The 16,774-nt window shown below is 40.6% G+C and overlaps 1 protein-coding gene across 1 annotated transcript; it reads left to right on the forward strand.

Moving 5' to 3' along the window:
* The first annotated feature begins 11,101 nt into the window (after window positions 1-11,101).
* styx (serine/threonine/tyrosine interacting protein) lies at window positions 11,102-16,337 on the forward strand. The gene is made up of 11 exons (XM_037096644.1): window positions 11,102-11,324; window positions 11,729-11,761; window positions 12,749-12,802; window positions 12,886-12,983; window positions 13,073-13,133; window positions 13,231-13,267; window positions 13,352-13,391; window positions 13,481-13,531; window positions 14,191-14,263; window positions 15,084-15,177; window positions 15,761-16,337. The coding sequence occupies exons 1-11, from the start codon at window positions 11,157-11,159 to the stop codon at window positions 15,832-15,834; spliced, it is 783 nt and encodes a 260-aa protein (XP_036952539.1). The 5' UTR covers window positions 11,102-11,156; the 3' UTR covers window positions 15,835-16,337.
* The last annotated feature ends 437 nt before the right edge of the window (window positions 16,338-16,774 follow it).

Raw genomic sequence — 16,774 nt, forward strand, 5'->3', positions numbered from 1 at the left:
ATGGCTTTTTCAGAAGGTTGCAGACATATTTCCAGAAGAAAACAAGAGAAGCAAGTCGTGCAAACGTGCATGAAATGTGCAAATTTGCATGAAATTTGCATATAAGGTACAGCCCTGCATGTCCACCTGCAGTATGTATAAACCTTCTTGCCTCTTGTGATCTTATAACAAGCAGAGTCATATTCACTGCTGTTGTTGCTATGCTAACCTGCTGCTAAATTGGATTCCAATTCCATATCTGATAGTAACTTGTCATAGTGGTATGATTTTCTATCATTGTGTCTTACAACTCTGCAGTAAACTGCTGTGTTTGAAGTGATTGGTGTATGATATTAACATTTCACAGACGTATAACTGCCTCCTGTATCATTTGATCGACGATGATATTATGATTGTCACATTTTATATATGTCAAATGTCAAATGCAGAATTCTCACACGTTGTATCTTTAAATGCAGCTAAATTTAACCAACACTAACTTAGGACTTGTTAGTTTTAGTTTTATTATATATTAAATAGATTAAATTGTATCCTGTCACAATATAACAAAACAGTGTCAGTCATTCCTTATCCACCCTATATAGTAAAAAGGTTAACTTTTACTGTTTTTTACTGCTGACATTGACAACATCATCCACACACAATCGCACCACAAAATATTACCTGAATGAATCACGTTTTCAGAAGTTTTCAGCTAGCGATGTAATTCAAAGTCACCGTCCTTATTTCCTCACAAAGCACCTTCACATGATATTAACCGCCACAAAATGAATGAGCCGAGAAGTTCTGATCTCTTTATTTCTTCGTGATTGCTTTCCTACATGCGTCTCCCTGTCAGTGGGAATTTGAAATTCATTGACAGTGCTGACTCCTCTGCCCACGTCGAGCTGGAAGGCAAACTCTTGTGTTCCCTCTCACTTCCTCTGCTGTGTGTCCTTAATGAAGCAGGATTGATGGCACGCCAGCGGAAACACGGCTCACCTCATCAGCGACCAACCCGGGGAGGGACGCGCTCGCTCTCCGATAAATAGTGCAGTAAACACACAATTAGGGGCCCACATATCACCCCTCCGTTATTACATCCTACCAATTAAGCATCAAGGGGCAACCTCCTCATTTATATCGCTTTGCGCCTGTAATCAGTAATTTGGTAATGATGTGCTGAGTCTCTGTCGTAGACTCAATAACCAGTGTGAGGGTGAAGGTGGGTGGGGTTGGTGTCAGGGCATCTAGCTGCATCTTGAAACTGCAAGGAGAAGAGCTGAGGCCGTCGCTGAGCCAAATGTTTCGATTTGGAAAAAAATATATATACAAGACCATGAAGCTGCACTTCTGTTTCTACTTATCTGCAGCCTCTCTTTTCATTCTAAACAGCCATGAGCCAACAATACATTAAACTGATGCGCCGCTATGTAGGCCAACGAGAGCCGGCAGAGCCAGCGTGCTCATCGGCTCTGACATTCACTTTAATATTGATAATGTTTTCAGCTCCAGGCCTTTTGTTCATCAAGCCAAACTCAAGGGCCCTTCGGCTGGAGGCGGTGTCAAAACGAAAGGTGCGCTGGAGCGAGTGAGCGCGCATTTGTGATCCGTTTTTAGCACCGTGTCTCCAACAAAAGAGACGTGCATATTCACTGAAAACAAGCTTCCACCGCCACCTGAAGTTTCCCGGTTGATGGATGTGGACATGTCCCCTCCACCACCACCAACACCACCAACACCAGCAGCTGTCAGTGCCCCGTGTGGCTTCTTATCATTTATGCGTGACTGCCATCTAGTGTGGGAGGTTTTGAAGTGCTTGACTGTTGATGCCTTCAGATTTCTTGTGTTTGTGTTTTTATGAAGGAAATCATTCTACTGCAAGGACATCTGAACACTACAGATATACGAAAATGCGTCAAACAAGGAAGTTAATTAAAAAGCCGTTATGATACAACATCATTAAAAAGGCAAATAAATATGAAAAGCCAACACGTTTCGACCACCATGTCTTTGTCAGGGCTTCAGCAACAAACAGCACAGGTGAAACAATGAGATGACACTGTAACATTTAAATGCTCACAGAACATACACACTCCTATACAAGGGCGCCAGTTTGTGTTGACAAGTTGGGAGGATGATTTTAAGATGGTCCTCAATGGTATAAGGAGCTCAGACGTAGTCAGAGTAAATAATTACGGCCTGGATATGTGAGCATGTTGATCACATATGTTGTGTCGTGAACAATAACAGTTCTCCTGCACATGCTGCTGCTGGCACTCATGTCCCCAGTGCAAACATATATCATATTATATTACAGTGTTACTCTTTATAGTAACCTTCATTAATAAGTTGTAAATTCATAGTTAATGAAGCCATAGTGAATAGAAATATAAATTATTTATAAACCAATAACTAAGCTTTTATCTTAAACACATTTATACATAAATGGTTGATAAAATACTGTGAAGCTCATATATAAGTCTTATTTTTGATGGCCATCATTAAATTGTAACTGATGTTTATAACACTTTACACATGCTTAATAAATGGTTTATAAAGCATTTAATTGTTTGTGAACTTTGAAATCGCTATAAATGTAGTATTTATTAATTAGATTATATTAGATTACATTCAACTTTATTGTCGTTGTGCACAGTACAAGTACAGAGACAGTGATGGTTCTTGTTGGTAAATGTTACACACTACAATATAACAGTAGTTTGGGGGAAAAAAGGGGGAAAAAAAACTCAGAACAGGTCACTTGTATAAACTGATCTTACATTTAGTGTACTCCCGCTGCCAGGTCTACTAAATGATGCATATCTGTCCTGATCGATTTTTTGGCCTTTGTGTATTCCCAGTGGCATGATGGGAGACTTCAAAAAGGCCAGCGCACCCTGTCCTCCTGCAGGAATCATCCGGGGAGCCCTTGAAGAACATTCAGACAAAAAAATGTTAATTATCTGTCCGCTGCCGTCCCCTGATATCAATCCCATTGAGTACCTTTGGGATGAACTCCACCGCAGCACCTAAAGAGGCACACCCACCCAATACACCTTAAGCATCGCGCTAATAAATGCATGGTCAGCTTTAACACGAGGACCTTTTCTTTTCTATCCTAATTTCCCAAGTAAGTAAAGTTTCTCCTCACCAGCGCTGACGGCATTTAATAGTTGGAGATGTGGAAGTTTTTTTGTGCGGAGGCAGGAGGCTTTTATTACTCTCCGGGGATTGAATTTTTCTCACAAAGTGATATCATGGGCAATGAATATGAGTTATGAAAAATAATGCCACTCTGCACAGGCCCCTTTGGGCACAGTGTGCAAAGTTAGAGAGGGATATTTAGGTTGTCCTCTACCTCACTCTCACTAAACGACTGTAATGCTTCCTCTGCCTGCGTCGGCTCCATTCATCACGTACAGTGTCTTCTGTGGCGCTGTCACGGTTTTATCGACTGTAAAAGCATGATTCAGTAGATCTTTACAGGGCAAATAAGAAAAAGCGGCATCGCTTTCCTGTTTGTATCAAACAGAACATCCTTATCCGTGTTTTTATCAGAGAGCTACAATGATATTGATTTACTTCTTTGTAACATTGATGCTGTTTTAGTTTGGTTCATCAATGGTTATTCTTCGTGACCCTTCAAGTAAAAACCCATAAATTCCTGACAAACCATGGCGTCTGAGGCACTGAAATAAACACAAGGTAAATGTTTTTTTTTTTCCTATGGCTGTTCAAAGGTCCTGAGAGATTAAAATGTCATCTGAAAAAGTTCTGTCAAAAAAAACATCTTTAAAAGATCAACTCCACACAGGTATTTAAGGTTCAATGTGTAAGAATTTCGTTTAAAGACATCAAGAGAACGCGAGGAAATAACAGTTCTGATGTTTTTCGAAGATATCTACTAAAGTTAGCATGCTAACCAGCTAGCGTAATACCACCGCAAGCTCCCAGTCTGGACCACTAACTGTGCAGCTAACCGAGCTAATCAGCTTGCGACAGCTACAGTTAGCAGCAGTTCCTCTTGTGATATGCTGCCCCCTATGTGTTTGGAGTGATCTTGCAATTTTTACATATTGCACCTTTAAATCTGCAAGAAAAAAATTATCTAATGTGCGTCTGACGTGTTTGTTATGGAAACAAAAAACACTTACTGAATTAAAATCCTTAAAGCTCCAATAAAGAGGAATTTTAAAACGAACCAAAGTTATCAACAGAAAGTGAAGAGATAACAGTTTGACGTTGTGTGGAAGGCGTCTTTGTATTGTGTCGGGGAGATTCTGACTTGCTAACCAGCTAGCACCTAGCCAGCTTGTGCCTTAAGAGGTGACATTCGGCCGCTAGCTGCATAATCAGCTGAGCTTACTAACTACCAGCAGCTACAGTTAGCAGCATTTAGCGGTTCCTGTGGTGATATGCTGCTGGACAAAAGAGGAGGAAATGTACAGATTCAGCAATGATCGTGAAAAAAGTCCTCCTAGTGTCAAAACTGTGGCTACAAGAAGAAAAAACACGTCTGACACACGTCGTTGGACTAATGGCAACACCTGCTAATTAGTTGTTAAATGCTTTCTTTTTTTCAAGCACTTCTTAGTTTCATAACATAAAACATGCACCTTCGAATTCTGGTATAATCACATATTTTTTAAATCACTGACATCTACTTTAGAAGGCATTTTTTTCCTCCTCTTTGCCGAAGTGTGTGAGCTGAAGAGGACCCCGGGGGACTTTTTTGAAGTGTTTTACCAAAATAAAGCATAATTTAATTGGCTAATCTTGTCATCAACCATCCGTTTCGTAGCAGACAATGCTCGTGGGAGTACAGCCAAACATAGCAACCGACTGTCATCGGGCACATGGATGAATAATCTGACGTGAACAGAAAAATATGTGTACATCATTTAGATAACAGAATGAGAGCCGCGTGCAGTTAACAATTAAGATGAAACCCACTGTGATGTATATGAAATCATGAATAATGCATCATGGGGGGGTGCGTCCCTGTCAAATAACATTTCTTGGATCTTGTTAATTATGAGTCTATAGCTCTGATACTGTATCCTTTATACTGTAATACAGTACAAGCACATTGCAGCGTACATATTTAATCAAACTCATGCCAACATGACACAGTTTCTTTCTTTATAATGGCCGTCTTTGCTCTCGTCCTTTATGCCCCTTAACTGAGTTGAGAGAATTCTTTTAGAAACAAGACATGCTGGTGTACTTAAAAGAAGTTTGTTAGAAGAGGACTGAGTTTTATAATCCGCAAGTTATTCTCATCTGGTGTTGTTCGAGATTTACATCTTTGAAGTGGAGGAGTCCATCAAAGTGGGATGTTGTGTTGTCATTAATGTCAATGTCTTCGCGGTGAAACCGATGGTGATCCGAATAACATTATCACTTGTTTTGTTTGTGATGTCCACGTAAAGGGAAAGTTTGGAGTTGTTTCACAGATCCAAGACTGAGAAATATCAACGTATCCATACAGATCAAACCTGAATATTTGAAAGGGATTCAATACTTCTTCTTCTCCACAGTATCAGTTCACTCGTATGCCCCCTCCGGCGATAAATTACACTAGCTCTTTGTACAAGCCTTATTATTTAGCTTTTGATATCGTTTTTGAATCCTAAATTTGATGCCCTCGCTGTTTCCCTTTGGTATCGAACATGGTTTTGAATATTGATATTTTTCAGCAGATTGTACTGAAGTCAGAATCATGACGGATGGAAAGAGGCTGCCGCAGGAAAATCAATCAGCCAGCAGTGTAGTTTGTACTCAACTGTGAATAATGTTACTGAGAAAACAACATTTAATGCACATAAGATGCCCTTCTAACCCCCTGTGGGTTTCCTCTGGCTGTTTGCATCACTCATGCCCTTCAGCTGAAGACACATTTCTAATCTTTAGACAAATTGATTTGATACCCTCCTAAGCTTTTCTTTGCCAGTGTTGTTTGGGATTTATCCTTCAAGCTACCAGCTGGGTTCAGACACGAGGGCTGTAACTGACTCACGGTCCTTGTTAATTAACTCGTTCTCTGTAAATGCCCGTTTTTGACGATGACCATGATGGCAGGTTTGTATTTGACTGCAGTCAGAAGCAACACATTTGACATAACAGTCTAGTTTTTCTGTGGAGACACGACTAGTAGAAGACAAGAGGGACACATCAGCTGGAGACATACATACGTTTTAGTTCAGTCACCAGCACATATACTGTCTAATTTCAACTGATCCTGCTAATGCTAATTAAAAAAATCATTTTCACCCATCCTATAAAGGGTCAGTGCTACTCAGCGTTTCAGCCGTTAGAAGGAAGACTGAGTTTTGTCCCATGGCTTCTTTAAAAAAGGAGCAGCATGCTGTGAGAGCTACATGCTTTAAAACCGATCGCTCTCAGCTAAACCAAGGTAAAGTTCATCTTTCAATTTGTGAAACATGTCGACGCTGTTAACAGGCACCACTGGAGACAACATGGACAGATGTGTGTTCATTATTCCCACTGAAATGTCTCACAGTGTTTCACAGTCAAATTGACGTTTCATTCCAGAGGACCACGAGATGGAGAGAATTTTAAAGTCAAACCCTCGACCTCACGGCACATATTTTACCGTCCTTCTATGGGACACTAACATTTCTTATTCAGTGCCTTATTAAATATTGATTCACATTAGACTATTTAGTTCTTATTGTGGGTGTAAATTAAAATAAGTACGTGTATCCTTTTAAGGCTCTTAATCAGTGTTTTGATTCTTTTCTCACACGGTCACCATCAACAGACGTGTTTTTTGGAACCTACCGAGCAGAATACATACCAACACAGAAATATTGTGTTTTCTTACTGCAACAATATTGTTCATTGATGCACTTCTAATGAGCGTAACGGTGTCATTTTAACGATGTACATCAGAAATCCATTATTGCATTTTCAATCATAAAAGTCATTCCTGGACAGCGTCATGACTTTACTTCTGCCCTTTCCTTCTCTAATAGTGCGAGTGGGAGTAACAGCACAATCTCCACCACTTAAGGTTTCTATATTGACTTTGACTTTTCTCTGATACCGACGGAGCAAACCATTACATAAACCTATCTGTTCTCTGTAAAGGACTAAAGGATTAGCATGATGGGTTTTTAAGTTTCTTTTTCCTGGGTTGATTCATCGTGGCACTGAGGGATTTTTAATGCCTTTTGTGCATGGTTTGCACTGTTACTAATGGATTATTAATGTGAAAGGACCCAGTAAATGTATCCAAAGTCTATTAAATGACCCCTGACTGATTGCCTTAAATCGCTCCCTTTAAAAAATCAAACGCATTCCCTTTGTTTTTGTAAATGAAATGATTTTAATTAAATGTAATCAATTCTCCTCTTTTGTTTTCTTAAGTGGCAAAGGCCCACAGGGCTTTAGAGGGATAAGGACGGTGTCATCCTTTATTTGTCCTTTTGTCAATACATCTAATGAAAAGACCAAAATCCAGCAATAAATGACCCTGTGTGTTTCTGTCTGTGTTAGCAAAGCCTGGTGTAGTTTACTCCAGAACAGAAAGACACCGCTGAGCCACATCGCTGCACTGACTGCAGCTTATCGTCATTCAATTTCACATAGGCTACTCAGTCCTAGTACTTATATATTTCTCATTGTGCTTCATCCGCAGCTGAAAATAGTCCCCAACAAATGCATTATTCTCACATCGATGTGGAAAACCAACCTCACCAAGTTGAAGACACGGGTCAACTCGACGAGCCTCAGTGGTTCTGACTTGAGTGTATGAGTTTAATACAAACACACGTATGTCAACAGAGAAGATAGATCTTGGTACAGCAGAAACGGGTGGACACAGACAAACCAAAAACTTAAAGGATCAAAAGTTCCCCCAATGATTTTCAACAAAACAGAGGTGCAGCATTCTCCTAAACAACTGAGGAAGATAGGGACTTAAGTGTAAAACAACAAATATGGGAAAAAATAGTTTCCTTTCAACTGAATCTGCACTCTACAGACAGGAGGCAGAACACGGCCGAAGATACTTAAGGTCAAAAATCATTTTTCGAAACAGAATGGCATTTTATCTGACTTGTTTTTTATTCATTCACATTTACATTTAGCAGATGCTTCTGTCCAAAGCAACTTACCAGTAATTAATACATATATTTATACATTGACGGCGGTTCACTGCCATGCAAGGTGCCGACCAGCACATCAGGGGCAGTCTGGGGTTCAGCATCTTGCCCAAGGACACTTCGACAAGCAGAGCAGGGGAACTGAACCAGTGACCTTCCACTAACAAGACGCTGGCTCTAACCCCAGAGCCACGGCCAGTCAAAATGAATCAGCGCAAGACTGATAAGCTACAGACAAACTGGGGAGGTCATACAATATGGACTTCAGCCTTTTCCTGATTTATCGATAATAACTTGAACATCAGCCTTTTTCAGGTGGATTGAATATATGAAAAAGGAAATCACGTCCTGCCCCTCCCAAATTTACTGCAAAGATCCAAGCTTCAAACCAGCAAAGTTTCAGTGATTAACTCGCCTCTTAAACCAAGATTGCAGGCAATTTTGTGAAATACAGCTCGACCTCGCTGTTCCTCCTGGGTTTCATGCCTTCCTGCTCGAAAATGACAAAAAAACAGGTATAAACAAAGGAGGATTACAATAAAAAAAGATGTTAGAAAGCTCAGTTATTGTGTTGTATGACTGCAGAAACGTATGAAACCCAGCTGCTGTGATGATAACGTATAGGTTAAGTAAAGTTGACATGCACACAGGTCTTCCTTTATCCCCCTTTATTTCTATTCTCTCCTCAAACTCTTTCCCTCCTCTGACAACTTAATCCGCCACCGTGTCCTTCTTGCATCTAACCGCCCTGCTGTTGTCCATTTTTTGCTTATCTTTCCCCTCCATGAAGTTTGTTTTCCCACTCTGTTTGCCCCCCTCCATCTCTCGCCACGACAGCTCTGCCAAAGGAATCTGGCACGGCCGCTAATTTCTGATTTGGCGTGGAACAACAGAATATCAAAGAGCCGCTGTCGCCAGGATGTCAGCGCTGCAGGGGAACCGTCACACGGAGAGACATCATTTTCAAGCACAGAGAGATTAATAAAAAAAGGAGGAAATGAAGTTGAGAGAGGATAGATGTCCACGCATGACAAAGGGGGTATATTATTGAAGTGCATGTTACTGACATTCCTCAAAGATCCTTTTTTCCAGTGGTGTGATTGTGGAGGGGCAGCAGCAGGGGGTGTGTCTGCTCCTGCCACTGATAAGAAAGGACTGTTAGTTACACCTTGCAGAAGTCCTGCACAGCTATAACATTGTTGCTCAGACACGCAGACATAAGCACTCATATTGGAGCAGTTATGCTGTGAGATACCATCTCTCTGGGATTTTAAAAAAAGGGCCAAACGGTAAACAAAATTCACAAATGCTGCACGGTCACACAACAACGAACAGACGACACGTCTCAGAGACCGAAAGAGCATCTCCAGATTATCCACGCTCTCTGTTTTAGATTAGAGATTTTTTTTTTCTTCTCTTGTTATCAGTCACTGCTGAAGTGATCGGGACAGACGGTGGAGAGGGACGAGGGGGCAGACGAAATAAAAGATCGGAGGGATGAACAGAGGCTTGAGGAAGGAGAGAGAGAGAGAGACGACGATGAGAGAAAGGAAAAGAGAGAATGATGACAGAGTTCAGGGGCTGATAATGAATGTAATCTGCATTTAGATGATGTCAGACAGTGTGGTCATCTCTGATGTGAATCTGATTATTGTGTTTGTGTTTGTTCTCTGAGCAGCAGCTGAGAGCTGACCTGAACATACCTGCACATCAGGACTGCATGCACACAGAGCTTTCTTTAAGTGTGGCCTGCTTTGAGCACTTCATGACACTGAACTGAGCGAATGCATTTCTTTTGAATGCACGAGCACGCTTTAAAAATCTACCTTTACATGCATATTTAAGATTTTTTTTTTGGTAAGAAACATTTTGCGTACCGCTGTACAGTCTACAGAAATAAACATAATCTCAGGAAAGTGATCCTAACAATTATTTTAGCTTCAGCAAAAGCCTGGCAGTGATCTATTCCCTCTCTGGTGTCAAAATGTCCTACATGGACCTGAAAAACTGATAAGATGTGCAAATGCAAATTTTTTCAGGCCTGGGCAGCAGAAATCCTGATGTAATGGTAAAACATCCAAGGCCAGGTCCTTCGAAGAATGCAGACCCTGTATTGACACGTAGCAACTGTCTACCAATCGGCTGCTACACACTCCAGTCCCATAGGTGGAGGAAATGTGCCTTAAGATGGTTTGCATGCCGACATTCAATTCAAAAGAAGAAGGAAAAAGCAGCAGCAGCAGAAGAAGAATGTTCTATCCTGTAAAAGGACAGTATTTGTTGGTTTTTCTCTGATGTAAACAACAGATGCTCTTTTTGTGATTGTGAGGGAGAAACTATTCAACAACGGTTTTGCAGATTGTTTCCATGCAACACAAAGATTTACAGAAATTGCTTTCAGAAATGCTTGAAAAAGATGTCAGTGTAACAAAGATTGATATTTTTCCCAATTCTAAAAAGTCCAACTTAGTTGATTAATATTAAAGCAAAAACCTACATTCAAAAAACTAAAATGTCTTGAAATATTGACCTCCTGTCGCACTTTTAAGGTTACAGATTTGAAAACATATTTGACTTCCACTGAAAATGTAAATCTAAAAAAATAAATAAAAAAAAAATAAACAGAAATTGACATTTCAAAATTACTCATTTTAATTAGGCAGACCTCTAAATTTTGTTTTGTTTGTTTGTCGATGTTTGGTTGCGCTGAGTGTAAACTGGGATTTTGAACTTGTATTGACTGGATGTATATGAAAATCTTGAATGAATGAATGAATGTATGAAAGATAAATAAATAAATACACAAACAAACACGTAAATAAAAGATAAATAAATAATACACAAATATCAAAAATAAATAAATAAATGAAATATAAATAAATAAATAAATAAATAAAAAGCTCCCTGCGCTTCGTGGATCCACCACCAGAGGTCGCCCTCGCGCTCACTTCCTCTCTCTCTCTCTCTCTCTCTCCACGAGTCTTGTTTGCCATCTGCCGCGCGGTCACGTGACACATCTGTCAGGGGACAGCATGGCGGACATGCATGTGGAGCCTCACAACAAACTGCACCGATTGTCCAGCTAACCCCGCCGCGAGGAAACATCGACACCGCGCGCAGAGCCGGGCCGCCGGCGCCCGAACACCCCGCAGAATGGACGACGACAACAAACTCCAGTTCCCGTCTCTGCCCGCGACCAAGGAGGACCTTCTGGTGAGTTTTGCACGGCAGCCCTGCGCTAGCCGACATGTCTATCTGCCGCTGGTGTCTGCCCGGCTAATCTGAGCTAACCTTTCCTGCCTCATTGTGCCGGCCAGCTACAATTAAACGCTCAGTATGCGTGTTTCCTGGTCGTAACTTCACAACGTCCAAATATGTGGACGTGTTTGAACTGTCGCGTGTCTGTCTCTGGATGAGTCTGTGTCCAGCGGATCTCCTCCGTGGATTTTAGGTAGCGTGACTTGTTCACTTAGAGTAGCCGGGTGTCCAAACATTAGCCACGTATGTGCTCCAAAGTAACTGGAGAACACCTGTAAAGTAAGCGTCACCTGTCACACACACACACACACACCAGCGTCCCTCTGCTGCTAACCTCGCCTCTAAACCCTCTTTTACAGGACTGGGCTTATCCAATGAGACGAGAAATGCAGGTATGTAAAAAGCGTCTGCAGCTGGAGGGGCAGCGTGGACAGCAGCCTGTCTGTATCCCTCAGTCTGTAGTTGGGAGTGGCTCAGTAATGCTCAGGGGTTTGTTTTCTGGTAGAAGTGTACAAAAGGTCACAATATGAGATGTCTGTCTGCTGGAGGACATGTTTTGATACCTGTCTACGTCATACTGTGATGCTCGGCTGATGTCATGCTGCTCCTCACATTAAGGATCAATACTTAATCATGTGTTACTGAAGGTGGAGTTCTGTTTGATATGAGGTATAGCAGGTGATTGCATCAAACACCAGTGTGATCAATTTACATACAACTTAAATTATTCTATCAATGCAATGTGTTGAAAATATCCCCACTTACATGTTAAGTTCCTGTTGGTACCAGCGGTAGACTGTTGTGTCCCTTCCACAACAATGAGCATGTTTACGTGACCACAGTCACATAATCAGGTTATGATAAAAATCTGATTATATGTCTTTACATGCAAAGAAACATGTTTATGATCCAGTCAATTAGTTGGATTTCTTTCCACATACATGACATACAACTGCACATGAGCAGGAAACACATCATTGCAGATGTAAAAGAGCAAAATAATCCAGATTGCTCCTTACCTTCTTTGTCGCCACTTGTAATTGACAGTGTAGCCGATCTCACAGCACAGATGTCGACTGCTGTTCAGCGTACAGCGTCTGCCGCTAACACGTTTCTTGTTCAGTCAGATGTTCTAAAAGTAGTGCAACACCCCAAATCACCACAACATCATGATGATGACATCATTTCGTGGACAGCAATCGTCATAATATTCTGCTAAATCATCATCATACTATCGGCTGCTAAATGTAATGTTATTGTTTGCATATTTACTTTGCAAATCATAAAGAGACTGAATGAACCTGTATTTATCTCTTTGAATATCAAGTAATGTTTCTGCCTGTGCTGTTACTGACGTTCTGCTCTGTCTTTATTTCCAGGAGATATTACCAGGACTGTTTTTAGGTCCCTTCTCTGCTGCAATGAAAAGCAAGGTACATTTGATAGAATTTGACCATCAGAGGCATATGTTAGCTCGTATTATTATAGCTCATATTTCCTCTGTGTCTCTGTCCAGCTGCCAATTCTTGAGAGACAGGGCATAACGCATATTGTGTGTGTCCGCCAAGACATTGAAGCCAATTTTATCAAACCTAATTTCCCTCATTCATTTAGGTGAGTAAGAGCTCAGTAAAGACTTGAATATTTGAAGTCACCTGAGTGCCTTCTTGCTAACACATGAACTTGATGTTGTATCTTTGCAGATACCTTGTATTAGATATTGCTGACAATCCAGTGGAAAATATTATAAGATTTTTCCCTACAGTGAGTTTTCACCTCCTTCTTAACAAGCTTTCCATTGCCTGTAGTATGTGACATTTACATTCAATCTAATATACTGTAATCCATTTACTCCTTACAGACTAAAGAATTTATTGATGGCTGCTTAGCAACAGGAGGTGAGGACGCACACACAGTTTCCAGTTTTCAGACTCGAGTAGAAAGAAATTCTTTTATCAATGATCTTTGGTCTGTCTTTTTAGGAAAGGTACTGGTTCATGGTAATGCAGGGATATCAAGAAGGTGAGCTTTGAATTCTCCATCACACATAACAGCTCGAGTTTTCTCAATAAACTTAGATACTCTATGTTCTTATTTGCTTCTTCTTTCAGTGCTGCCTTAGTGATTGCATACCTTATGGAAACATTTGGGATGAAGTACAGGTGAGTGACTTTTTTTTATTTTTTTTTATCCTTCACATCAAATTATAACTTTGTATTTTACCCTACTAGAATAAAAGTCTTAGCTTTTTGTGAGGGTTTTAGATGCATGTTCCAACCATGTATTCCAAGCTTCACTTTAGAGCTGCAACGATTATTCCCTTCATCAGTTATTCCATCAAAATATAATTAATTGTTTAATCAATTAATTGTATTAATCAATTGTTAGTTGATATACATTTTCTGGTTCCAGCTTCCTAAATGTCAAGATTTAATGTTTTTCTTTGTTAGCTAAGTTGTTACAGTAAATTAAGAGTGTTTGGGTTTTGGTTGGAAAACGTCACTGGAAAATTGTGATTTGTGATTTTTAAACTATTTAAAAAAAAAAAAAAAGATTTATAGACGATTAATCAATTAGCCATGAAGAAACCTGGAAGATTAATCGCAAATGAAATAACCATACGTCGCAGCCCTAACTCACATGTATCCTGAGTTTTATTTGCTTCTACTTCAAGTATAAAACTACATAAATTGTATGATACTGTCCAAGTATTATAAGGAAACTACAGCACAACTGTCAGAGTATTAAACTTTTTCAACAAGCCACACTGTTCTTCCCGTGTTTGCTCCAGCCACATTCATACATACTGTTGATTCTGTAGGGATGCATTCAGCCACGTTCAGGAGAGGAGGTTCTGCATCAACCCCAATGTGGGCTTTGTGCATCAGCTACAGGTAAGTGCTCACTTCAAGACAAATTCTGATCAACCACCATGACAGTCTAATCAAAGAGCGAACATGTACAACTCAGTCCTTATTTCTGTGAATACATGCACTGCTGACTTCTTTATCAAGAGGAGATAAAGCTGCCTCTAGCTCCTTGGCTTTATAGGCTAGTGCAGCCGTATTAATGACTGCAGTGAAATGATTCAGCATCCAGAGCTCTAATCTTTTCATTCCCCCTCACGAGAGAAGCAATATGAAATATGGACTCGAGCAGTATCGCAGCACATAATATGCTTAGTTGTCCCGCAACAGGCTCGTCCACATGGCACGTTATCCTGCAGTATGTGTGTCGTCATTGTGAGCAATCTGCTTCTGGTGTGACTCTGCAAAAAACAATTTTCCTATCTCGATATGCATACGCGTCTCTGCAGTCTTTTAGACAGCCTTTGTTGGCCTCATTTAGCCGGCTACTTATTATTCTGACATCGGGCTGACGAGCAACATTAAGATGAGTCATTTGTTTTTGAGTGGTATAAATCATGACTGTGTGCACATGTGAAGGCACATCGTTTATATCTGCTGTCATATAAACGCGTCATTTTAAAACTAGTGGCACAGGAGTTTACATGAGTAAACTTATGTCCTAATGAACTGTGATAACAGAGATATTCTGCTATCAGCTGTGACATTTGGCATATTTGTTTTGTTTCTGCTGGTGGAGTCACAACAACACAGTTCAGAGACGAGCACACTATGACTGCTGTACATTACTCACACTGACGTTAGCTACTAAAGTCATCTGTTATTATAATGAGTGTTTGTTTCCTAGGAATATGAGGCGATCTACCTAGCCAAATTGACCATTAAAATGATGTCACCGATGCAGTTGGGCAGGTCCTTCTCCATACAAGCTGGGATGCCAGGTTTGTACTTAATGCACCCACACCGGTCTCCTCAATGTCTTTGTCACTAGAGCAGCATTACAGGGGAAAAAAGGAGCTGTGGCTCAGTGGGAATAAAACTAGTCTTGATTGTCAGCCACAATTTATTCCAGAATTTATTAAGAACTGTGTCGACTGGCATCATGTTGTTTAGGCAGGGAGCGTGGTGGGGTTGCACATATTCATTATGCTGATACTTTGTCTCAGAGTCTCAGATTTTCCAGCAAATTAGAGCCGGCTCCATCGTGGTTGATTTCATAACATCTTTTCTGAATGTCATGAATGTTTCTAATTAAAAGACACAACAGAAACTTACAAGCACTTCTTTGCCCTCGGGATCTGGTTTCCCTGAAGACATATGTCTCTTTCCCTTGTGACTTCACCCAGCACAGATTATGAAATATTCAGGGTTTCTTTTATCCACGGGGGTTTACAGTTATCCAACTGTCAAGTGATTGCAAACTTCTTTTTCTGTACCCAACCCACGGGGTCATGAAGGAGGAACTTGCTCGTGTTGATGTATGCTGTATGATCAGTTATTCCTGTTTCCACATTTCTTTAACAGGAAGCCGTAAACGCAGCCTGGAGGAGGATGAGGACTTTGGAGCAATGCAGGTCACAGCAGCACAGAACGGATGAGCTTTGCTGATATTTAGCCACGTGGCGCAGTGCACTCAATTATATTTTTTTTTTACATTTTTAATGGGATTAAAAATGTAAATATTTGAACTTTTTCTAAGGGGAAGGGATGAGGGCGGGAACGGGGCCACTCGTGTCTGAGACACGGAGTACTGACGGGGATCGGGCAAATTTGATAACTCCTTTTTTTTTTCTTGAGCTGTATGCACTGATGGGAGATTTTTTGCAGTTTTATAGTATTTAAAGCATTTTGCATTTGCAGCGGGACAGTATTGCAATAATGCACTTTCGATACTTGAATTTGTGTAGACGACCAGAACGGGGCAGTCGGCAAAAAAGGGAAAGTAGCCAGGACGTCGCCCAGCGGAAGACATGTGAGGAGGAATAGCTAATGCCTTTATTTTGGGAGTAATAGGATTATGGACTAATATCAGGCTTAATGTGGGATAGTAAGGAATGGAATAATAACAACTCACTGCTTAATAAAAACAAGTCTGAGTATATTTGAGCTGTGTTTTCATGTCATGATGTAAAACTATGTGTCAAAGGTTTGTATTCTTGTTTCTAATATTTGGTTTATAAATATTATATTATAGTCTGATTATTTAAATGCATAGTTTACAGTCACACATTGAAAACTAAGCTGAAGTAAGGCTAAATTCTTTAGGACAAATCATCGTGGACACCATGCTGTGTATGTCACTAACAATAAAAACTGCCTTTAGTTCAGTGTCCCAACACATTATATATGGTGAACTTTGGAGACAGAGTCCAACCACAAGGCTAAAATATAAGGATTAATTTATAAAGCAGGGTGCTGTTTAGCTCAGTTGGTAGAGCAGGCGTCTCGTGTACAGAGGCTTTGACCTCGCTGTAGTGGCCCTGGGTTTGAGTCCCGGCATGGGGCCCTTTGCTGCATGTCAGCTGTTTCCTGTCAGCT

Source organism: Acanthopagrus latus, chromosome 4 (genome assembly GCF_904848185.1).
Source record: "Acanthopagrus latus isolate v.2019 chromosome 4, fAcaLat1.1, whole genome shotgun sequence".
Classification (NCBI taxonomy): domain Eukaryota; kingdom Metazoa; phylum Chordata; class Actinopteri; order Spariformes; family Sparidae; genus Acanthopagrus; species Acanthopagrus latus.